Raw genomic sequence first — 25,451 nt, forward strand, 5'->3', positions numbered from 1 at the left:
TCTGTATATATTGTTTATAAAAGGCGTAACAATTTAAATAAATGTATATAATTTTTGTTAAATATATATATTATATAAAAACAATTAAGGCAGTCTTGATTATAGTTAAGTGTACATGTGTATATATACATATACATATTAGATACACAACATAAATGAAGAATTCCACTAGAATATTAAACAATTTCTTTTAACTTATTTTTATATAGATTCGTGCCATCAAGATTGCCAGAACCACCAGAGTGATGTTCCGATCTAAAACAAAATAGTGTATTTATTAGATAAACTCAAAATTCATAGGGTTGATAGTTACATTCTAATTTTAAGAAATTAGAATTACATTTAGAGGGAATAAATTGTAACAAGTTGTAGGAAAAAGTTGTCGATCATGGGTGCTTCTTTAATCGGACTGTACTTTTATTACAAATTATACAATGAAAATCAGTCTTTCACGAGCGTGCCTAAAACAATTAAATCTCTGCTTGGAGAACCATACAATGTAAAAATCAATGCATTATACTGAACCTTCATGTTAAAATTGAGGCTTTTATTTGAAAATGGGATAAATAAAATATAGAAAATTTCAGGCAGATTAGAAAAATAATTTGACATCAAAATGTATCAAAGTATTGTTGAAGTATATTAAATAAATTAAAAAAAAAAAAATTTGATTTATCCTGACTAACAAGTAAAAACCTCATATCTAATTTAATTATAACTTTTGCTTTGAAATTTTTAACAGCATTATGCCCATTTTACATTGAATTTTGTTCTATTATATTTCTGCTGGTTTTAGAAAAAAACATATGTCATCCCAAAATTTAATGCTAATAGTAATAAACAATAAATAGTTAGACATGTTAATTTTTCTAATATATATGAAACCCTGTGGGATAGGGAAGGCCAACCTGATGGAAGAGAGAGAAATCATGAATAGTTAATATATTTTTGGCTAACTTCTCATTTTTTTTTTCATTGTAAAAGTTAATCATAAATAATTAGGAAATATACCATTAATTGTTTTGGATATAATGATTTTTATATATAGAAAGAAAATTGTATGTACATGTTTATATACACTGTAATTCAATCAAAATACATACTATATATATGTAGAGTTAAATTACTATAGGACCATAAAATATATAGGTTTATTACAGTAGATACAATTTGCAAAAACAATAAATTATGAATTCAAGAACCATTTTCTCGTAATTGATATCAATAGTAAGGATTTCAAAATTCTAGAGCAAAGGTTCCCAACCTTTTTTTGGTGGCGGAACCGTTTCGGTAGAATTAGTTAAAAAGCGAAACTCCAAAATTATCATTCGATACACATATTTTAAGTGTATTTTGAGTGTCAAATACCACCTTTTCAACAAAAGCTGAGAAAGTTTAGGATACCTTCACAAAACCTGTCCAAAATTAAAGAAAATTTGAGATAGTAAGGTTCAATACTGTGTTGAATTGATTTGGGATGACTCATTCCTAAATTACCTTTTGGAAACCCTAGAAAAGGCTCGCGGAATCCCAGCCGGGAACCACTGTTCTAGATTAAGTTTAGAGTTCAATGCTAGCTAGTAGTCAAGCAATTGCTGTTTTTGGTCAAAATTTTGAATTACATCTTAAATAAAAAGAGTGATCATATGAATAATTATAATAGGACATGGAATACATTTATAAAATTTAATTAATCTTCCTACTATGAGGCAATAAACAAAAATGCTATGCTCTTGAAACAAAATCGATTATTGTTTTATCATGAAAAATTATGTGTACATCATTATTATGCAAACTTATTATAACAAATAGTAATTCTGATTAATGAACGAAAATTTGCGCTCGCATCTCTTAGCATATGAAATTCCCTGATCTTTTCAGGTCCAGTTAACTACCTCCATTGTAGAATCAACTAGAGAACTTCTAACACAAAATTCACTGTTGTTTATTACACTAGTTAGACAAATATATAAATGACAAAATAATTCACAGCAATTCCATAGAATAATAAGTATACTTATTTATGAAATTAATGTAAGATGAAAGTAAATTTGTTAATTTGAAATTTAAGGCAAAAATATGTCATCAATATTAATAAATAAAATTGTTCAACGTTTTGGCTAAAAGGAGTTATGTTTTTAAACAAAATTTTGTTTCTGAAGATGATGTTATAGCCAAAATGTCGAAAATTTTATTTATTAATTTTGGTCGAATATTTTTGCCTTTAAAATTAATAAATATACTCCTGGTTTTTATTTATTAAGATCTTGAAGTGAAAAAAAGTTCCATTTATAATATCACTATTCTTCATTGGTTTGTACTACGTTTCGAGTTTCCACATAATCATCATTTTGCTAAGGCATCTATCTCTTTGAAATATTGTCATATAATTACATAAATTAAAATTTAGAGCACAACATTGTTTAAACAATGTTGAACATGAATATGGGATAAATCTGAAATGAAGTATCACAAATACAGAGTAGTGATAATATTCTAAACTGAAGTTTATTTCACCTCAACATATTAAAAAATAAAAACAAACAACTTCCTAGGAAAGAAAATTCAGAATAAATATACTCTTATTATGAAAACTTAAAATGTAAAAGTATGTATGTATACCTTATTTTAAAAGGATGAAAATAAAAGGTTGGCCATCCCTAAACTAGAGTATTTTTTTTTCTTTATTAACATATTACACACCCCAAATGTATTTTGTTTTAATTGGGAGGACTATTTTTATAACTTATGATATAGACAACTTATCGTTCCTAAAAGTGAAACATGGTATTTCACTAGTATACAACAGGTCTAAAGCAAATATATATAAAAACTTCTATTTGTTACTTAACATTAATTGAAATAAATCATAAAAGAAAAAAAAACCCAACTAATTTGGTTCTTTATATTCTTCTTAGAAGTGAAAATGTTTGGAATTTTAAAACATTATTTATTACTAAGTTTATACTATATCTGATTATAATTCAAGAAACAATAAATAAATATTAAAATTCCTTGCTTTTTATTTTTTCAATGAGCTACCATAAGCCAAATACTTCATAAATATAATCTTCAATTGTGTATTTCTCATTAGTAAAATATTTTTAGATAAGAATTAGCATTCGATAGGACTGAAATATATTGTAAATATAAAAAGAATTATTATATTTTGAGTCAAAAGTCTTTGGTTCAGAAGTTGAGGATTTCATCTCTCTTGGAACCAGTAATTATTTGGAAGAGCTGGGTGTTGAGAGGAAACAGCTTCAAAGCATGGCGGAAATCATTATTCTGGAATTACTGGGAATCCTACTTTATCATGTATATCAGACCTTATCTGGCTATTGTCAACTCAATGAATCGAAGACAGAGAGAAAAAAAATGTATTCGATTAGTCACAAATAATGCTCTCTCATACCATTTAGTATTGTCTATTGGCTGGCTGATTACAAACAGCATAGTTGAGCAGCTACTTGCAATTTTTTTTCCAGTTAATCCACTAGATAATGAAGTATGTGGAACTGATATCAAATGGATCAGCAGTATGATGCAGGTTACAGGGGAAGGATAATCACTGGGTGATGGTTACGAGCACATGAAAACTATGTAAAAGGGGTATATAAATCAGGGTTTATAAGATAAAAGTAAATTTATCAATATTTTTAGAAAATTATTATGGAAGCATTTTCTGCAGAAAAGTTAAATTTTTAAAAAAGGAAGATGACCCTAATAGTAAAAAGAAAACTATTAGGAGCTGTTGGCTCACAATAAATACTTTTTTCAACTATTTGAGTTATTCTGACCGCAGCCATTGAAAGGTCTGGACATTCATCCTTTTATGTATTACGTTCAATGAACGATCTTCCAATAAGTTAAATTTTTATTGAAAATGTTGATTTTCATCTTTGGACAAGAAAATATTAATTGAAAAATTGACCATGTCGATTTACTTTTATGTTCACTCTTTACTTTTTTGAACATAAAATATATTTTGGGGATCCTTAATATTAACATTGAAATGAGTCTGAACAGAACAGAAATATAATGAAATTTCATGGTAGATATACCAAATTATTGGAAATAACATTTACTAGAACGTCTAATATTTTCACATTTGTGATTAAATGAATGGTTTTATAGGTAATAACATTAATGTGCGAAGTCCCTATATACTTCATATAAAGTCCCCTTCAAGGGGCGCGGCAGAAAAAGAGTAGGGTTAGGGCACCTTAGTGTGATGGAGAGAAGGGTTGGATATTTTTTGGAGGCCTTGGGGTCTTAAAGAACAATTATTTAGATATATAAGAAGATGGCCAGGGTTATAAACAATTATTCTATTTTATTATTATATAGTCATATAAACAATTATTTAGCTTTAACTCATAGTTTGCCCATTTGAGGGTTGGTTCCTTTTTGTAGACCGTAGTTCATTTATGATTTACTTTTTGATACACCTTATCATCATTTTATTTTCATTTTACCTACAACATTGTATGTGTTTTGTCATCCTTTCTTTAATAATATATCATTAAAACGATTGTTAAGCACTAAATTCTAATTTGTAAAAAGTAAATCAATAAACCTTTAGTATTTATCTAGATATCTAAACTATTTGCTCTATTGAGATTTAAAATAGTGTGATTTTCCAGTTTTTAATGATTCAGATATGAAAGTAGTAATCAAAGTTAATTTGTACCAAAAATAAAAGAATAATCTTTACCGATCCCAATATTTGTAAATTTAGCTAAATTATATTCACTTACAATAATAGAATATAAATAAATATAGACATATTTACCACAAGGAAAACAGACACGGATGAAGCAGAAGCACTGGACTGACCATCAGGGCGTATTTGGGGAGAACAAAGTTTGTATGAGATGGTCGTGGGGCGTTTCTTACCAGGAACGTAACCTGGGTTGTAAATACTAGGCTCTGGAAGTCTTCCAGAAGAAAGAAGTCTACTGAAGTCTTGTTCCAATTTATTTGCTAGAGGTCCTGTCAATATTTATTTAATGAAAACATTAGATGTGCCGAGTTAAAAATTAAATAAAATATTAAACTAACATTCAATATTTTTTTGAGAAAAGGGCAACATATATGAAGAGAAGATGGTTGGTGGTACGGTCAGAGAATAACACAAATAAGTTAAAAAACTTATTTATTAGTGTCAACGTTCTAGCCTTCATTAGGTCTAAGAACACAAAAACAAGATTACAATCAGAGAATAAAAGGATAGATAGAATGATTAAAGTAAATATATGTACAAAATGAAGATTAATAAAAATAAAGTAATGATAGTAGTAGGAAATAAAACGCATATATAGATAATTAAATATGTAAGTAAAATAACGGAATTAAGAAAATAAAAATACAAAGTTATACAATGACAAAAAAACAAAAAACAAAGAAATATGAATATTTTAATTTAATAATAATAAAATTAAAGTTTGGAAAAAAGAGAGAGAAAATATACCTAATTAATGAAACATGTAAGTAAAATACTGGAATAAAGAAACAAAATATAAAGTAAACTTTAATTTGTAAGCACCCCCAACTATCTTCTCCTCATATATATTGACCATGGTCAACTGTCTTCTCATCAAAAAGGAGTAACATATTTTTTAACTTTTGGCACAACAATTGTTATTCTTTGAGGTTAATTTAACGGATTAATATCTTCAAAATGTTGTGGAAAAATTAGCAGTTACAATTAATCCGGAATACCACAAGCTATAAATCAAGTGAAAAATACTTTTTTATTACAAGACATGTACCCTAAAACTAATATAAATGTACAGGGTAAAGTAAGTAAATTATGACTACTATTCAAAACCAAAAAATTTTAAATAAATTTTTTTTATTTAAATTGGAAAAAATGTAGTTTTATTTTTGGTTTACAATTTGAATGAAAACCTGGTTTAAATGAGAAAATAAATAAATTAAACCACTTCGAATAAACTCAAATTAAATAAATTACCTTTAAAATGTATTAATAACTGTATACAGGCTCCGTTGTACAATACATTTGTTTTTCTACTGTCAATAGTCAGAAACCAATCTGGAATTCCCATCACCCTTCTAACATCTTCAAGGAACTGAGAACTGAAAATGATGTTAATTAAAACTTAAATTAATAAGGAAGTTTTTAAAATATTATTATATGTCTTAAATTAAAAGCACTGTCCTTTAGAAAAAAAAAATTTCCATTTTCCATTCCATAGTTCAATTTTCATAAATGAAGCTACATTAGTCTACTGATTTCCTCTATGCATATGTGATTTGGTAAGTTAAAATGAGCTTAAAAATTCTATAGCATGTAAGATTTCCTGATAATTGTTACTACTTTTTTTGTGAATAGGAATCTTATCAATTCTTTTAATTTTGAACATTTCCTCTTCCAAATTTTTAATCGAGAGATGTGTTTTATAAATAGAGCCTTAATTATTTCACCAGTAATTTTGTTAACTCTATCTGTTTTGTAATATTTTAATATTTCAATTCCAATTTAACTTTCTTCAATCAGATATTTTCAGTAAGATCAATTTGGATATAGGAGAGTATTTGTTATTTAATATAACCCAGATTACTTACAACATATTTTAAAAGTTATTGAATATTTTAGCATTAATCATATGAATATTCATATTCATATTTCATCTCATTTCATAGTCATTCAAAATTTGAAAAATGTAACCCACTTATAACATGTTTCCGTCACTTTAACATGTTTCTGGCGTTATTTTCAATTCAATTGTTTTCTATTTTCCTGGTATCTTTTCTTATACTACGGTTGTGTATAGTTTTTTTTCTTTAAGCTTCAAAAATATTTATATTAAAACAGATATATTATAATATTTTGGCTAAAAGTTGTTAACATCAGAATATGACTAAATTTAAATATAAAAAGATAGAATATACGTACACAACAAATTTTGGTGGCCTACGAACATTGACATATTTTACAGTATCAAAGTCAGGTTCAATATTACCACAAGCAAACTTATCTCCTCCGAAATCCTTATTTAGTATCACTATAGATCTTCCCATTGCGGAGACTGCTCCTTCTAAAAAATATTTTTAATATATCTACAGTTAATTCAGCTGCTATTTGAACAGGAATTATTATTATTGTTTTTTCAAAAAAACATAATGATAAGTTTGAATTTTTTTTTTAATTATTAAAATTAATTTACTTTTTACTAAGTAATTAAAACTTGATGAGTTAATGTTTTATTTAAACTAAATAGAACTACAACAATATTAAAATTATCAATTGTGCACTCACCTAAGGGTATATTAGGGTCTGAGAAAACCTGTCTTTTATTTCCTATATTGATAGGTCCTAATCTTCCAGACAAGTCACCGACATAACATCTCAGTGGTGAATCAGGTCCACATTCCTTCTTATAGAGTTCATTCTACAAAAAAATTTTCACAAAAATTTATCCCTCATTGTACTACTACTCAACAATTCATTAACAATAGTTCAGTTTTAAATAACTTTATATCAATTCAATTAGAATAATGATATCAATATAAAGATAATGATTACAGAAATGTAAGATCGATCCACATAGTAAATAAAGATGATAAATATTATACTTAATAAACCTTCAACATTTTACTAAGAACTTTGCTAAAAAAAAATACAGATGGTAAATGGACACTTCTGTATCATTTATTTCTTACATTCCAACTACCTGGGCTTCCCAGGGAAAAATTAACCCATAACACCATAGTTGGGTCTGTTGAACCCAGTTACAATTATTTATTTACTTTTTATTTCAAATCAAATGTTCAATATAATGAGTTTATTACTCTACTTATTTGTTTTTATTGAAATGGATTATAGAACCTAAAAAATATAGATTAGTTTAGAATACCAAAATGCAGAAGGCAAGGGATCTGCATTCTAGAGTCCAATATGTGTAATAAGTATTCACCAAATTTAGTATCAATCAGAAACTGATCTAATGCTGGTAAAAAGTTTTCAATCAATTAATTTTTAGAGCATATATATCAAGATTTCTAGGGGGGTGACGGTAGCAGCGTGGTAACGCACCTGTCTGTTAACCCATAGATTGCGAGTTTGAGTCCCCGGCCCTATCTGGGATTTTTTCAAGCTTAAAACTACATAATACTCACTCAAAACCTCCCCGTGGACATTTGTTAGGTCCATCAGCCAATGGGTGACACTCACAAAAATAGGCATGGCCTTGGACCTCCATGGTCTGTTGCGCCAATAAACAAACAAACTATATCAAGATTTCTAGGATTACTAAAGATTTGATCAATAAGGATAACATTCATTAGGTTGTTAGGATAATAATTAAGACAACAATTGAATTATTGTTAGTGCAAGGACATCATGATCTTGGTGCTACTGCCTATTAATTGTTATTAGAGTTTGATTAAGATTAAAGAATATATGTTAATATATGAATTAGTAAATTAGTTTCAACGACCAAATCTTTTGCTGAATGGATGGGTTAAAAACAATCAAATTATGAATTCTTATTTAAAAATGACAACCAATTGACATCATAGATTTAAACGGCAAAGTTAGAAGAGTATCGAGCAACATTGAAAATGTGCGTGAAACTGGGAATTGGTGTAAATAGGAATCTACAGCTTAATATAATTTTTTGTCCTAGTTTCAAATATAATATAGCAAGAGGGTGATGATAACAATAAGAAGTTTTTAATAAATATATCAATAAAATCATGATGAGCAGGTGTTAACAAAAATAAAACTACCGATTCATAGTTAGCTTTTTGAAAATCCTTAATAAACACTGTATTGATTTCATCTTTCGTAATCCTAGGAATTGTGAGGCAGGTGTTTTAATTCTAAATTATAGTAGTAAATTCTTAATCAGTAGCTATAATCGACAACATTAAAAATGATTCCATAACTAAAAATGGTATAAGCAATATTAATAACCAAATCCCATACTTACATCCAAAGGATTTGCTAACTGAGTATAATGAGGGTTCCAGATGTATCCAGCAGCAGTACAGCGAGTATCAAGAACTTTTACAGTTGCATCGACACCAACCGGATTGACATAAATAGCCCAATTATGTCGAAAAGTCTGTAAGAAAAAAAAAACAATAGAGTTAAAGTTTTATAAAAGAAGCAGATTCAAAATATTTCCTCAAAACATCATTTAATTATTGAAAATTCCTTTTATTATAGATATAAAATTTTATAGAATTAAAAATCACACTATTATTATAATTAAAACCACAGATTTGAAATGTTATACAAATATACATGATGGAATATTTATTTGATTTTTTCATAAAAAAACAAAACAAGAAAACTGGAAAATGTATAAATATTTTATAAGCATCAAAATTAACTAATAAATTTATAAGTGTTTGTAAGTTCAAAGATTGATTTAGAACATATAAATTATGCTTAAAATAAGAAAATAGTTTTTAAAAAATTTGAATTAGCAAGAACATAATTAATTATAGTTTAAAGACATAAAAGTTATGACAACTAACAACATTCCTGTCATGTTGGCCTGGGTGCCTCAAATTAACTTCTAACACAGTATCACTGCTACTCCCATCATTGTGTATCAGTTGAGTCTGAAAGAAAAATAAATCATTCAAATAACTCTTAAAGTTCACCAATAAATAAATTGTTTATAATAATAAAACATAGAATTTGATCAGTTAAGAACCACAATTCATGAGAATGTGATGTGGCACAGGCATTCCCCATTTAAAACTCTTATTATAATTTAATAAACGTTTTATTGTGTTCATAATAAATTTAGGCAGATTTTACAAAGAAGGCAGTAAAGTTCATAATGAATGAAGAAATGAAATGAAGTAGACACCATAACTGAAAGAAATTCATCATTTCTAAACCTCATGAAAGATGAACTATTAACCAACATCAAAGAGTAAAATAAATCACTAGTAAATTTATTTAAGTAGTTTAGTTTTATTTACTCTTTGATTCACCTTAATAATTAGATTTTACAAATTACAAAATTACTTTTGCCTATGAGTCAAAAGTAAAAGTGCACTAAATCTAGATACAGTACACGCAACCCCCTATATTAATGATTATTTCTTTTGAAAAACTAAACCATAAAGCTTTAGGCTTTTGTAAATATGATAAAGCTATATTCAACAGAAAACATGGTAAAAGGGATTGCTGCTGCTTGTTTGATATTTTGTAAAAAAAAATAATAGTATTTTTGAACATATTTTATTAGAAACACATGTTAAAATATAAATATATAATATATTATGATATAATAAAAAATATATAAATGTTTCTACTCTTTTACCATTCGAATGTAGCCACTCGCAAAACCCAAAGGGTGGTGAAAAGATGCAATTGCTCTCAGCTCTCTGGCTTCTGAAGGAGCATAACCACGCTCAATGGTAGAGCAAGCAAGCCTGTACAATGTATAAAAATTAGTTTTATTTGAAACATAAAAAAATTATGACATAATATTGTTCTATAAAGTTCTTCAGCAAAAATTTACTTGATTATTATATGTTTAAAAACAGAAATTAGAATTAAAAAAAAAAAAAAAGAGAGAATAGATTATAGGGTTTCTAACATTGGTATTGGATGGAGTATTAGGAGCACAATTTAGTTTAGCGTATGGCTCAACATACTGCCACGGCATTTAAGTAACAAATGTGAATATTTTTAACTTTCAAGAAACCAAAGAAAGAACTTTGAATTTAACTTTTAACTTTCCTATTGCAAATAATTTTTTGTTCTAGATTGATATTTATAATACTTTTGATTTTGCAAAAATGCTTCTGAAAAATTAATAGAAATAATGGGTTATAAAAATTTAATTTTCACATTTATTACTTGAACATGGTGGCTACTATATCTAATAATGCTTTAAGATAACTTTGATCATTGTTCTTATAAATTGGTAAATTAAATTTTTAAAAAATACAGCAATACAACTTAAGCAAACTAACCACATTGCAAAGACTGAAACCCAGGTTGATCAAAGATATTCTGTTATAAACTCTTTATTTATTTATTTTTATTGTTTTTTTCTTCTCTAATTATTTTTTCAGCACAAGTAATTTTTTTATTTATTCTATAAATATTATTTGTTTTTGTTTCTTATTTTTCTCTGGATTATTATGATTTTTTTTTTTAAATCATGGTTAAGCATTGCAAGTTAAGGGTGCCTCTTGCACCAGACTATATCCTCCCCTCATTGTCTAGTAATAAAGAAATTTTAAAAAAGAGATGAAACATTCTATTTCAAAAGAAAAGAATTTTCCTGCTTCTACAAAGAAACTGTTTGACTCATATCCAAAGCATATTATCTTAGTAAAAAATAAATATAGCTTATTAAATGTTTCTTGCAGCATTAAAATGAGCAATTTAAAAGATTTAAAGATATGAAAACAAAAAAAAAAGATTGGTGACTGATGAAATAAAAAATATGAAAATAACTTATGTAACCAACTTTTTACAATAGCTTCTGGAAGTGATATTCAGTAATTGATCTTAATTTTCTTACCGACGCCCAGTCTTAGAATGAAGAACTACAGATCGTCCAAGGATGGAATTGGGACCGAAAATGTTTAGATTGGTATCATTGTAACCAACTTTCTGAACTGATATTTGGCCTTCAGTGTTACCAAATTTACCACTCAAATCTCCTACCCTTAGCTGGTCAGGGGTTCCATTATGGCCACTGTATTTTATAACATTATATGGATCGTATACATCATACAGGGTAGTTTCTTCACAGGGAAATTCGAGTATTTCCATTACTGGAGTCTAGAAATGAATTTTCAAATTAAAATCATATAAGAATACATTTATTGAAACAGAAGCTCTTTATTAACAATGGAGAATGTCTGTTTCAATAAAAATAATATTTACCTCATGTATTTGATATTCATTGACTTCTTCTAAGCCTTCCAAATTCAATTCTATGTCTGTTATACTGTAAGGAGTTTCTTGAAAGAATTCAATTTTCCCACTGACTTTAGTAGGAAATCCATTACCATACCAATCTCTGACCACAGCCTTTCTTCGATATACACCAGTTATTCTAGTGAAAACATTTTTATAAAATGAGTAAACGTTAGTAATATAACTGCAACTTACAGCTTAAGAATAAAAGTGTGGATCATTTAATAGAAGTTTAATTACATACGAGAATGTGAACTGTAAAACTTTTTACTTCTATTTTTTGAAGTAAAACTTCTTTATTCTTATTTTTTGAAGTGAAACTACAACTCAAGAAAAAAAAAAATTGAACGTTATTAATTGATTTCACGTCACAAAATGAAATGGAAGTGGTAGGGGGCAATGCTAGTTAATTCTAGCAGGAAAATTTGTATATTGTTATGGGAGAGTAAGACCTTACAGTAGATTAACAATCCTGGCATGGATTGAGTGAGCTCCTGTAATCACATAATCTCCTATTAACATATACATATTTTTCTCTAGAAATGGCTGTTCTATTCTAATTAATATTATTCTGGAACTAATATTTTCTGCCTTAGGCTAAAGAGGGAATGCATGATTATTATTAATAAAAATTTAATACATTATTTCATTTCCAGACGTTTCACTTCTGTGGGTCAGGCCGAAGACTACCACAATTTTTATTTTTAAATCTAGATGGCAATGTTATAATAAATCATACGTGTTTACGTAGTGTGTGTTAACTCTGTCATAATGAAGAGTTAACACACGACAAGAAGAGTATATTTCTGAACTTTGCAGTCTTTCGATATTTTTATGTGCTTAAAAAATCAATAGTTGTTACAAAACTATTTATACTCTGCAACCAGTATACTACAAAATGACTTATATCATATCATGAGACATTGTCCTTTTCTGATTTAGGCAATATATAACTTCACTATTCGCCAAATATATTCTAAAATATCTTTTTATCATAATTGAAGTAGTGAAGATTGTGAAAATCTTTTTCCACATTTGAAATGCGCACTGTCCATGGCTAAAACCAGTGGATTAAAAAAGTTAAGGTTCTCTTTTATCGTAATAAATAAATTAGTAAACATGGGAAAAACAGAGGTGAAGCCTGAATAGATTGGTAATAACCTAAGCTGAAAATTGCAAACAATCCATTAATGTTCTTAACGAAATTAAAACAACAAACAATGTTATTATACCTATTATTTAGAATAACAACATAGCAAACGATTTTAACTTCAATACAAATTAATTTAAGATTTTTTGTATATGTTATAAAGAAAATAGAAAATAGAAGTTTGTGATTCAATAAGAGATGTGAAATTGTCAACCAATTATCAATGGACTTCCAAAAAAAAGTTCATGAATTTTTCAGTTATAAAACTATACCTCTTAAAAATTTATTCTTCAGTTTACCAATGTTTTTCTTCATAATTTCATGATTTATAATAACAATTTTTAAATTAAAATTTTTTTAACAATATGATTTCAACATTTACAGCATATTACATTAGATTTTACTTCATAATTGAAGACTTTTTTTTTTTGCGTTTCCACCTTTTTTGTTGCAGATAAATCCAGCCTTTACTTATGAGTATTATCAAAAAACAACAACAAAATGAAGAACATGAAACAAGATTGATTCTCAAGTTATAGATAATATTTTTATAAAAAATAATAAGTAATTCTTGTTAAGACAAACAAAAAATATGCCAAACGTCATTAATTTTAACTATAAATCTCATTTAATGCTTTTATCAATGTTACTATGTTTGTAATTGTGTACATAGAGATAAAATATAAAAAAATCTTACTTTGAACATGCTAATCTTTCACCTCTTGCTTTTGGACCATGGTCATCAAATATGACCAATGATTTGCCCATTATAGAATTACGGCCGGATAGTGGAAGCCTCCTGTCTGTAAAAAGTAGTCTACTTTCCTGCAGCAATTTTTTAGCACCTGACACTATAATTGTGCTCAACCGGCTCGTCAGATCTCCTACGACATATTCTGGACTGCGACTTACATTTACCTTAAACAAATAATAGATATTGAAATAAATAAATTGTTTATTGGAAGAATCAGACATAAAGCCTAGATCTCAAAATACAGGTAAACAACATTTTATAAGAGTACGGGTTCAGACGTTTTAGAGTATTTTACTGCTGCATCTTATTTACTTGTATATGATATTGTGTTTTCTGTCGTGAGAATGGTTGAATTGGAGAAACATTGACAGGTGAGTTGTTTGCCAGTATTTTAGAAACTCCAGAATTCATGTTTTGAATCTTTCAAAAGCATCCTATAAATTCAGCCATTGGTGAGAACACTGTGAGGCAGGATTCACAATAATATTATTGTCACAACGGTATTACACTTTTTGTATGAGATTATACCACAACATGTGCTTTAATTGATTCTCACTGGTTGTGTTGCTAGATTTCGACAGCTAGAAAATGTCTCTGTTAGGAGATAATTTCATTTTTGAGCAAGTAAACAAGCAGAAATCAACAGCTATGATACAATTAAAGTAGGATAGGTAATAATCCATAACAGAACACATGTTCAACTATAGCTAAGTCCTCCTTTTCATTTATTGTCTCTTATTTATTGAGATGCTAGGACAAGAAAAAAATCCTCTCACTCTTTCAATACACAATAAAGAAAAACCATAACTGTGATTTTGACAATTGTAGAGACTTCAAAGTGATGGAAAAATTAGTACTGCTTATGAGGCTGGGTGTCCCTCTAGATGGTGAAGAGAAGTCATGTTCGCACTGAGAGGTGAATATATATCTTTTGCAGACCTTTTATTCTTTTAAATTCGCAATGAAAAAAATTAAATTCATTTATACAGGAGCTATAAAAAACAAAAACAAAAAAGAACTAAAAGATATTGCAAAAATAATAATAAAACAAATGAATCAAGCTAGGGTCAATAATAAAAATATAAAACTGTGACTTTATAGATCCTGATTATTGTTCAATATCATTTTATTACAAAATGATGCTAATACATTCCTATAAATTGAACCTTTTCGGGGTAGAAGATTGGAGTATAAGCAAGATTAATTATTATGTATTATCTAATGATTATTCTGTTTTTATATATTAAATTATTATTATTAAAATTAAAATAAAAATTCTTTTATCTTATATTAATGTTAACTATGTTAAAATTTCTTTTGTACTTTTAAAGTTAAATGAAAAGATGTTTTGGTGCTACTATACATGGTGTTTATGTAGGAAACCAAAATTCCTTCTTATTGAGCATCTTGTCCTTTCTGTTTTCTTAGGCTCAATGAAACCCACAATGCGAATGGAAATTACAGCAAATAATAAAGCAGTATGATTCAGTGAATAAATACCATAAAAGGGTTGAATACAGGACCAGCCGAAACACAGCGAGCAGTCCAATTAAAATAGTCCTTCCCAGGTGGATTAACATGGATTCCCCATCGGTGTTCATGGGTGGTATTAAGTGAGGAACCATCAGAATAAACCAAACCCTCTACCAGAACTGTTGTTTCTCCTCCTTCAACAGGTTGGTGCATAATTATCTTGCCAACAAGTGGGTACCTAAAAATACACCAAACAGCAGTAATCAATATAAAAAATAATTGGAAACATGAATTTTAAGTTGTACTGTTAAATGTATAATGCACTTTAACTAATCAATTATCATTAAGCATAATGAAAAATATGTATATACCTGTAACTGACTTCAGCAGTTAAAACAGGCAATTTTTGATCAGGTTTAGTCCATACGTAACGAGTCAATGTAGAACATATCCAAGGTTCTTCAACTCCACTTTCTCCATTCCTATACAACAATTCAATGTCATATTGAAGGATAATATTATAAATTAATTAAGAAATCATTCAGAAAGAAAAACAGTTTTTTATTGTTTATAAATAAAATTATGTATATAATAAATGAGAAGCTTAGCCATATTAATTAACTCATCATGTTCTTGGTATGAGGATAATATATATTTCTGAAGTAAATTTACAATTTTTTTTATAGGAAAATTAGTATTATTAATTTGATATTAATGTTTTTTTTTTTATAATAATGATTATGAAAGCATCATTGAACAAAAATACCTGTAAATAACAAGAGTTCTATGTGCAATGCTGTACTTGCCAAAAATTGGCAGGAAAGAGTCCCATTCCCTCTCAGCAGCATAACCAAGTTTGCCACTAACATCCCCAACAGCATACTTGTCTTGACTTTCGTTTCCTGACATAAAAAAAAATATGTTATTAAGACAAATAAAATAAAACTTAAAAATTAATTTATAGGATTTTACACTTTTGTATTTTAATTAGTTCCAGTATTTTTTATTTAGGTTATTAAAACTCAGTATAAACACTTACACAAATTTTATTGCTTATACATCTAAAGTATCAATTACAAATGAGGAAAAATAGTAAATTTGAAGTAAAAATGAAATGAAATAAAAAGTTATTTATCCTACACCTGATGGGACACAGCAGATTCCAGGAATGATACACTGCAGCAACGATGCCGTAACTCAAAATTCATGATTTTTCACATGATAAATTTCAAGTTTAAATATTGTATTAATTTCTTTGAAATTTTCCCACAAGGTCAACCAGCTAGTATTTATAAATTAATCTGAATTAATTATTGTAATATCATAAATCTAACCCGGAATGGAAGCCTCTGCACCAATAGGTTTAGATGTTGGATTGAAAACGTCTCCGATTCCAGGGCAAAGACCAGGCATGGCATATGGTAACTTCGGTAGGCTGTGAATTCTAAATCCTCCCAGTACTGGATCGGTTACTCGACTGATGTTTAACACAACTCGTGTAGGAGTCAGTATTGACTTTTGACTGAAAGTAAGGCTACCAATCACGCCATGAGAACTGACCACTGCTCTGAAAATAAACATTTCTGTTTTTTTATGATAGTATTATCATTTAGATATATAACAGCATATCTTACAATGCAATATTAACATAACAAGAAAATTCTATCGTAAGGTTAAATGGATTTCAAAGATTTATTGGGGTGCATTTAAATCTAAAAACCTGCTGTCTGGTATTCAGGATTACCCCACCCTCAAGATTCTTATATAAGTGAAACTAAATTTGGCTAAATCATTAAAAATTAAATATACAGACTTCAAAAGGGCAGGAGATCTGGGTCGTAGTCTTGCACAGGTGAGGAAAGTGTCTGGATGATCATTGTCGAGCAATACTAAATAAAGATTCCTTTGAGCAGTTCCAATATCTGTATGTGGCAGCTGTGGGTCACGAAGCAGCTGTGTCTCACCCACGACAACTTCTCCTACTCTCTCGGATAATTCAAGAAGGATAGCTTGAAGTGAGTTGCAATCACTTCTTGCTTTGTCTAAAAAAGAATATATCTCTAGTTAGTTGTGAAATATACAAGGGATTTTTTGTTAGTCTGAGAAAACAGAAAGATTATTTGTAACTTATGCCTAAAAAAATATTTATAATAAACTGACTGAAGATTCATAACAATTAATTATATATTTTATTAATCCTTGATAAATGGCATGAGATGTACCTTGTTCAGATTCCAGTATATCTGTTGAATAAATACGCCAATTATGTTTTGTCTTGAGCCTTTGATTGTTATGGTGTAGATCAATATAAAGAGTTGCGTCAGTGGCAGTTTGGCTACCATACCATTGAAATAGGACAATACCGTTGACATCGTTCTCTCCAAGGAATTCAGCTTCAGCTATTTTGACACTGCTGTTTCCACTTGCCTGGAAGTCAGGAGAGATTGTTTATATAAAACCAATGTATCAATTACAAGTAATAAAAACTATAAACATTATACAATAATAATAATAAACTGAAAAAAATATATATATAATTGACAATAAAGAGCAAATAATATTAAAAGTCTATATTTACAAATTTTTACATAAATAAAAGAATATCTTATTAGTAATATATTAATAGTGTAAAATTAGAAAGAAGAAAGCAAAACATCAAAGAATGAAAAAAAATAATAATATTAAACTTATAACAGTTATCTAAAAATATAATAAATTGAAAAAAAAAATATATTATAGGCGATTAAAGCAAATATTGTTAAAAGTCCATATATATCGATGTTTGTGGATCTAGATGGATAGGAAGTAAAGGAATAGGTGGGCTTTGAAGGGGGTGGGGGGAGGTTACTAAACCAACAAATGAAAGTAAGGATGGAATTCCATAGGGTGTAGGAATTGTTAATGAGAGACCTCTCATAAGCTATTGTTAGGTAGGCTGTAGTATTGTATATAAATCTGAATCCCGAGAATGGATATTGCGAGATTATAGATAAGAGGATTTTATAAAACTAGTTTTACTAAACTTAATAGACTATTACTTGATGGAATCTATCATTTTATCAAACAGTATACTTTTATGACTAGCACAGGACAAATAATTTTTTTAAATTCATTAAGAGACTTTGTATTAATATAATTAAAATTTATATAATGCTAAGATAATAAAAATTAAACTCCAAGAGCAAGATTGTAACTTGTAACTTGATTGTAAATTTTGAGAATTTGAAATATGAATTTTAAAAAGTAATTCTTTTCCAACATAATACTAGCCCTAGAAAATTACATACAGTAATAGACACAAACTTTACCTATGGCAATAAATTAAACAAAAGTGAATAACCAACAGTACAAGAAATACCAAAGGAACTAATAACTCAGTAAGGTAAACAGAAACCAGTCAAGGTAACTGTGATTCACCATAATAGTGAATCAAGGATTTGCTATTTACTCTCCTTCTACAGAGATTTACGGTTCATGAACAAGTAAATGGAAAACAACCTTCCACACAACTGAGGTTAAAGTGATGAAGATATTTATTTTAATTTCAATTATTTTTACTCAGTGATGAGTGATTCTATAACTGGAATAAGGAAAATGTACAATGTAATTCTGACCTTGCTCCACTTCCAATTTGAAAACAAATAAAAAATTAGCACTTTACATAAAGAAACTTTAAGTGTGTTTATAAATACATAAATATATATTTAATTGTCAACACATGAAAAGTTTTCAAAAACTATTTGCCTGAATAAAAATTATTAAATGCAATGTTACGGTACACAATGTTAACACAATTATATTTACAATGTAATTATTTTATAATTTTTTTTATTAAATTATTGAAAAATACTCACTTTTGTAACAATTGTACATATAAATAAATAATAACATAGGTTTGCAGGCAAATAATAAGGCTTGAAACTGAACGGAAAAGGCACATTCCATGAATACCTAATTCCAGAAAAGGAATATTCCTGTTATCCTCGACACAGTTTGCATTATTAAGGTTGGTATTTGTACGTACATTATGCTCTGTTTGTCCTCAACATACATTCCTCAAATCAATACTATTGAAACTCCTTTATCAAATGAATCTTTCAATTGACAGATTGACTCATTCAAATTTTGACAGTTTTCATTAAAATACTTTTAATAATATTTCTCATTGTGAAATTATGATCTTTTTCTTTTCCTAAAGGATAACCAAAATAAAAAAATCTAACAGTATGTTCTTAACTGTTTATCAGTGCTAAATTGTTATAGAATCAAAATTGAAAGTACAAATACAACTCAAAGGAATTAGGTAGTCTGAAAACTGAAAAACTCAAATTTTCATAAATTAAAAATCCTAATACAATGAATTTTTAAAATAAAAAACTTTCTGCTTATTGAATAAAATTTCGATACATTAAAAAAAAAATTATGAATATGAGAAAAAATATATGATGGTATTTAAAAAGCATTATGCTTTGGCCAAAAATGAGAAAAATGTTTGTTTTGTTTTATTTTAAGTGTATGATATATGAATTAATTATTTGTGCCTTATATCGATATGTACTAAGTTCATAATCTTAAAAGAAATATAGAAAATATAGCCAGTTAGAAATCGGTGATGAAACTAGAAATAATCATTTTTTGAGTTAAGAAATTTATTTATAATTTTGAGTTCTATTCATAAACTATTTTTAAAATTTTATACATAAACATACTGAAAAAATAGAAAACAAATTTAGAGTACAAAAAAGAAAGTAAAAAAGAATAATTTCTTTGATATGACACTCCAGTGGCTTTAGATTTTATCAATTAAAAACAAATGATTTTAAGATATATTTAAATCTGTGTGCGTATTAATATCAAAACATAAAATGACATTAATGTAATATAATCTTAATTTTCAGCATTTTGAAAGTGTCTGTTAAGAGTGGTAAATTTATTTCTTGAATATGGCTGCCTATATCCTTTAAAGGAACGGAAAAGTTTCTATACTTCAGGCTGGGATATTTTAATTATCTCTGTAGAGAGGGATGTCCAATGGAGAGAGGTATTTTTTAGGAGAGGTTTTCATTGTATATAAACATGTTAATGAAGTATAGGTAAGTAACGTAAAGTACTGAAATTTTCCTATAAATGAAATCTTTCAAAAGTTCAAGGTTTAATTGAATATATCAAATTCAAATGATTTAAAATATGATAATGGATCAGCAACACCAGATCCATTATTTTCTTTAATTATTCATTGGAGAATTAATACAGTGGTTTCCTAAATGATTCAACTCACAATTATAGTCGCACAAGCCTTCTCACCATTTGAAGAGGTCAAAAGAAGCGATCTAGACCAAATTCCATTAGGGCCAGTGAGTTCGACAGCATCTGTTTCGAAGGACACTGTCTGGTTGGTCAACTGTCCCAATGGTGCAGTCAGGTCATACAATCTGTAATTAGATAATAAAAAAATTAATTTTATTTTATTTACTATACATCAAATTATTATTATTAAAATTTTCTAAAACTGAAATATGTATATGAATAATTAAGAAGCGAGGAAAGCTGTTTTCATTTTGTTAAGAAGAAACATTAGATAATAGCACCATAGAAAAAGTTAAATTAAAAAAAAATTAGATAACTGTAGAAGAAACAATCAAAATATTATTTTGCTAAGTTTAGGTTTTGCCTAAAAATAAAAAAAAATCTTACAATTTAATTTTGAAATTTTTATTTTGTGAAATAATTAAGGAATCTTATGAAAATAATAAATAAGGATGGTATAAAATAAAAATAATTATTATTCAGGTTAATTACCTCAGACAGTCTTATACATATTTTTTTATTAACGCATACTGGGGGAGCAGCTTTCGATGTTTAACACTATGTTCATCTTTTTAATTTTTTTTTCCCATTTTTCAGGATGTTAATTTTTTAAATACATTAATTCATTATTTGTTGCAAATATGATGGGAGATACATCCCCAACTGAACATCATCATTTACTGTTCTACTATAGGATTTCTCTCCTACCATAATAGCAGACAATCAATATATTCAAATAAAGCACTTGATGATATCTAGTTTGGAGCAGATTAATATTTATTTCTCGGTGTTCACTTGGTATAAGAATACTTATAACATGAGAGTACAACTTTGAAATAATCTAAATGTTCCAGGAAATGATTTCGTTAGCACTGTTACAGTGGGAGAGTTATTGTTTTACTGGGCAAATCATATTGTAAGAACCCTTAAGAATTTGATAGGAGAAAAAAATCTTTAACACTACTCTCTTTTCTTACATTTTTCAATTTTAAAGTATAAAAAACTTATGTATGGGACTACCTCCAAAATCTTTTCATCATTTGTTTTTAATAATTAGAATGTTGATAAGATTGAAATTTCAATGCTTAATCTGATCTTAGTGAACATATTCATCTAGAATATACTTAAAATACATTTTCTGAAACAAAATTATAATTATAAGAAATTGGAATACATACATAGGGCCCAGCTTTTCTTTTCTGCATCGATTTTCTAATTCAGAATAATCAACGGGGAGCTGATGAATGGCCCAAGACCAATTGGCTTGAGTGTCAACTTTGGCCAAGATATGGACCCTTCCTCCTTGTTCCAAGTCAAAAAATGTGATAGAGCCATGGATATTGTTTTCCGAAATATGTGAGCTCAGTTCAGCACAAAGACTAGGCAGGAAAAACTGGATGACTAAAATCAATCCTACAACAATAATTATAATCCAATTAATGTTTTTGGTTAAATTAAGGGGTGAAATGAGAGAATCCTATAACTTTATATGGAATTTAATTTCTTGTTCAAGACTGTATTGTTTATCAGTTATACTAAAAAATATCCACATAGTCTTAACATGTTTATTCTCTTATAATTGCAACATTTCTGCCTTTCTGGCCATTCTCAATGATGTCTTATTTATAATATCACAATTCAATTTGCTCTGTCTATTACAACCTTATCAACAATACATTATAATGTTATAATAATAAGTTATGTAGTACTTGTATATTGTAATATACAGTGCAAATTGAATAAAATTATAATAAGTGAAATAGTGGATAAAATTTTGTTAAGGTTAAGTTAATATAAGCTATATTTATTTTTGACAATGGCAGGTTGGTCAGCAATCTTTTAATTGCATTATTGTAGCTGCAATATTATGAATAATATGTCTTCAGGAATGGCCGAAACATTGGATTTATAAGAGAAAAAACCTGTTAAGACCATATGGTTATTTTTTTTATTATAAATGAATCTTATAATTATTTTTATTTATACTTGACTTCATAAACTTTATTCTGAAATAATAGCAATGAAAACAGTTTTGTACAAGTCTTACAATGTTATGTTATAGACAAAGGATACAAAAAATATGTAATATAATGTTCGCATTTATATAGGCTGGTTAGTGCAATATAATATCTTATTATATTCTTAATTTATATATCAATAAATTATTTCTATTTAGTATTATAAAATTGATTATAACAAAAAAAAATTACATTTTTATTGTTATCTTTTATTTATTAATTAGTAACAGTTAAATGATTCATGAACCTTCAAATTATATTGAATTATGAAGTGGTAGTCAAATTAAAGGAAGGTCCTCTCCATTGCCTTTATTGATGCCAATAACAGTATTTTATAATAAAATTCAATAAATTAATAAATAATTGCCAAACATTGAAATATTGAGAGGATTAATTGGAAAATAATTGAGAATATTTTCTTTAAAATAATAATTAAATATTCATTTTAAAAAAAAAATAACTAATTTTTTGTTTAAAATAATTAAGAAACATTTGAAATGGAAAAATAGTTTCTTTTTTAAATTAAATAATTATAATATATAAAATATAACAGTGTACAGTGTTTTGAATACATAAAACTCCACTAAGACCAAACTGGTCCTTGCAAATTAATGAAAATATTGATATTTTCTTAGAAAAAAAGCAGAATTTTGAAATAATTATCCCATTTGGAAAAACTGCTTGTTAATATTTTAAACTTGATAAAAATTACTGAAGCTTCTCTTGTTAGTTTGAGGAGATGCACTCAGGATCATTAATATGCTATCAAAACTGATAAGGGCACCCAGTTAAAAAAAAAATCTATATAAATGTATATTACAAAATTGCAACTACCATTATAAAATTTGAAAAAAGTTGATACTTTAAAAATAAGCAAATAAAATGTTCACGTTTTTATTGAAAGTATTGAATTCCAGACTGGAATGTCAAGGATCGGCGTTAAAGTCTCCGCAATGAGGCTAGGTTTATTTATTGATAATTCGATCTTTGAGCGTTAAAAATGAATGGATTCGTCAATTCTGAATTCATGATTATATAAAGTACATGTAATCAAGTGTAAGTCAAGCTACATCGAAAATATTTATGGTCATACAGATAAAAAGGTGGAATAGGATGTTAGGTATATATTTTAGAATAAGCTAACCTACCAGCCAGTAATTGTTGCATGTCGGCAAGGTGGATGACAGATAAGGACGATTACATGGTGTACGGTGCGATTCAATGAATCTTGTGAAAGATGGCAAACAAGAGAGAAGTGAAAGTTAAAGAAGGCCGTCCACCTGGGCACAACCTTCCCTAACCGTCGCTAACCCTGTACTCCATCCCCACCTGAGCAAGAATGCGCCTCCATCCCCACTACTTATAATTAATATACCTGTCTGCTATTGGAAGCTGTGGTGGAGTTGATGGCATCAATTGCTGGTAATGGTACATTTTGTTCCATTATATCATTAATCATTCGCTGGCTCAGCTCTGTATCCTCTCAAACTACCTCGACAGATTCCTCCTGGAACTTTAATATATTGATGAAAATACCTTAATTAAGTCAATGGAATTTAATTAATTAAAATATATTTTCGTAGATTGTAGAGGGACGGTCCGAGTGGCGGTCAAGAAAGAAACAAAAATAGTAAAAAAAAACAAACTATTTATTAGTAAGCAACGTTTCGCCCAACTTTCGTGGCTTTATCAGGACTAAATGAGAAGAAGATTCAAACATTTTGAGATATGATATAACAATTACAGTGTAAATATAAAGAGTGTAAACAAACATATAAAACTATTATATAAAATGCATTAGCAATTTCATCACTCATTACTTGTCATTAATTAGTATTCTATTTATTACTATTTATAGTATTTTAGTTTACTACATTACTCTTTTTTAAATATTTTTTTAAATTTCTTCTAATTGTCTTATTATATTTTACAATGTTTGTATCATGTTCTTGGCTCTCCATGGGCGTACCCAGCGGGGGGGGGACAGTTACCCTTCCCCTAGAAGTGAAAAAAAATTTCTAATTTAATAAAAAATAATTTCTTTTCTAAACAAATACTGATTGTAATAACTCATAAAGCACTGCGACAATTATATACAATGTTTTTAAAATTTTGGTTTCATTCGCCTTTTTCGGGCTGAAATGTCATAACCTGATTAACTATGGCTTGGCCTCCCTCCCCCCCGTAATTTTGATCCCTTGTGCCTCTCCCTAATTTTGATTCTGGGTATGCCCTTGTGTACTTTTCTTTTATTTGTTCAAGAGACAGGTAGAGGTTCTAATATGATCATTTATTATTATTATTTATTTATATTTAATACCATAGCGGCCTGGTGTACATGGTTAATGTAAGAGGTACATTTTTTTTTTAACAATTGATTATGGGGGGGGTATAATCCCATATAAAATACATCCCTAACTATATTCAACGTTATAAATAAAAATAAAAATTTTAGAATGACAATAACAGAACTGATTGATATAGAACTTATGACAGAGTGAATACGATCATCACTGGAATTCAAAATGAAAAAAATCAGATGTTTTTTACTTTTGTAATTGTTAATATAATTACATAATTTAAAAAAAAAATGTAACAAATCAATTATCCTCATCTCGAACTATTTAAAATCGATTGTCATATACATAAAAAAGTTGGCTAATTAATTTCATTGGTTCATTTACAATCGATTTTTCACAAGGTGAGCCAAGAATAATTTCCCTCACCCCTACTTAATGAGCGTTAATTGCTTGAGTAACTAGGATTTGCGCCCTGTAAATAACAAATAACTCGTAAATTATAAATAAATAAGAGAATCAG

The 25,451-nt window shown here is 27.9% G+C and overlaps 1 protein-coding gene across 1 annotated transcript; it reads right to left on the minus strand.

The window, feature by feature from the left end:
- Positions 1–48: 48 nt before the first annotated feature.
- On the minus strand, positions 49–23,946 carry Rsod (Related to Sod). Its single transcript, XM_014416785.2, has 20 exons — positions 23,780–23,946; positions 21,792–22,026; positions 20,585–20,738; positions 17,529–17,733; positions 17,120–17,348; positions 16,641–16,873; positions 16,073–16,208; positions 15,678–15,788; positions 15,334–15,544; positions 13,777–13,997; positions 11,897–12,068; positions 11,529–11,791; positions 10,314–10,425; positions 9,514–9,600; positions 8,961–9,095; positions 7,286–7,418; positions 6,923–7,064; positions 5,978–6,102; positions 4,796–4,995; positions 49–255 (listed from the first exon to the last, which is right to left on the minus strand). Exons 1-20 carry the CDS (start codon positions 23,796–23,798, stop codon positions 220–222), a joined length of 3,159 nt encoding a protein of 1,052 aa, XP_014272271.1. The 5' UTR covers positions 23,799–23,946; the 3' UTR covers positions 49–219.
- Between the last annotated feature and the right edge of the window lie 1,505 nt (positions 23,947–25,451).

The sequence above is a fragment of the Halyomorpha halys genome, unplaced genomic scaffold (genome assembly GCF_000696795.3).
Source record: "Halyomorpha halys isolate HHAL.00 unplaced genomic scaffold, Hhal_1.1 Scaffold134.1, whole genome shotgun sequence".
NCBI lineage: Eukaryota > Metazoa > Arthropoda > Insecta > Hemiptera > Pentatomidae > Halyomorpha > Halyomorpha halys.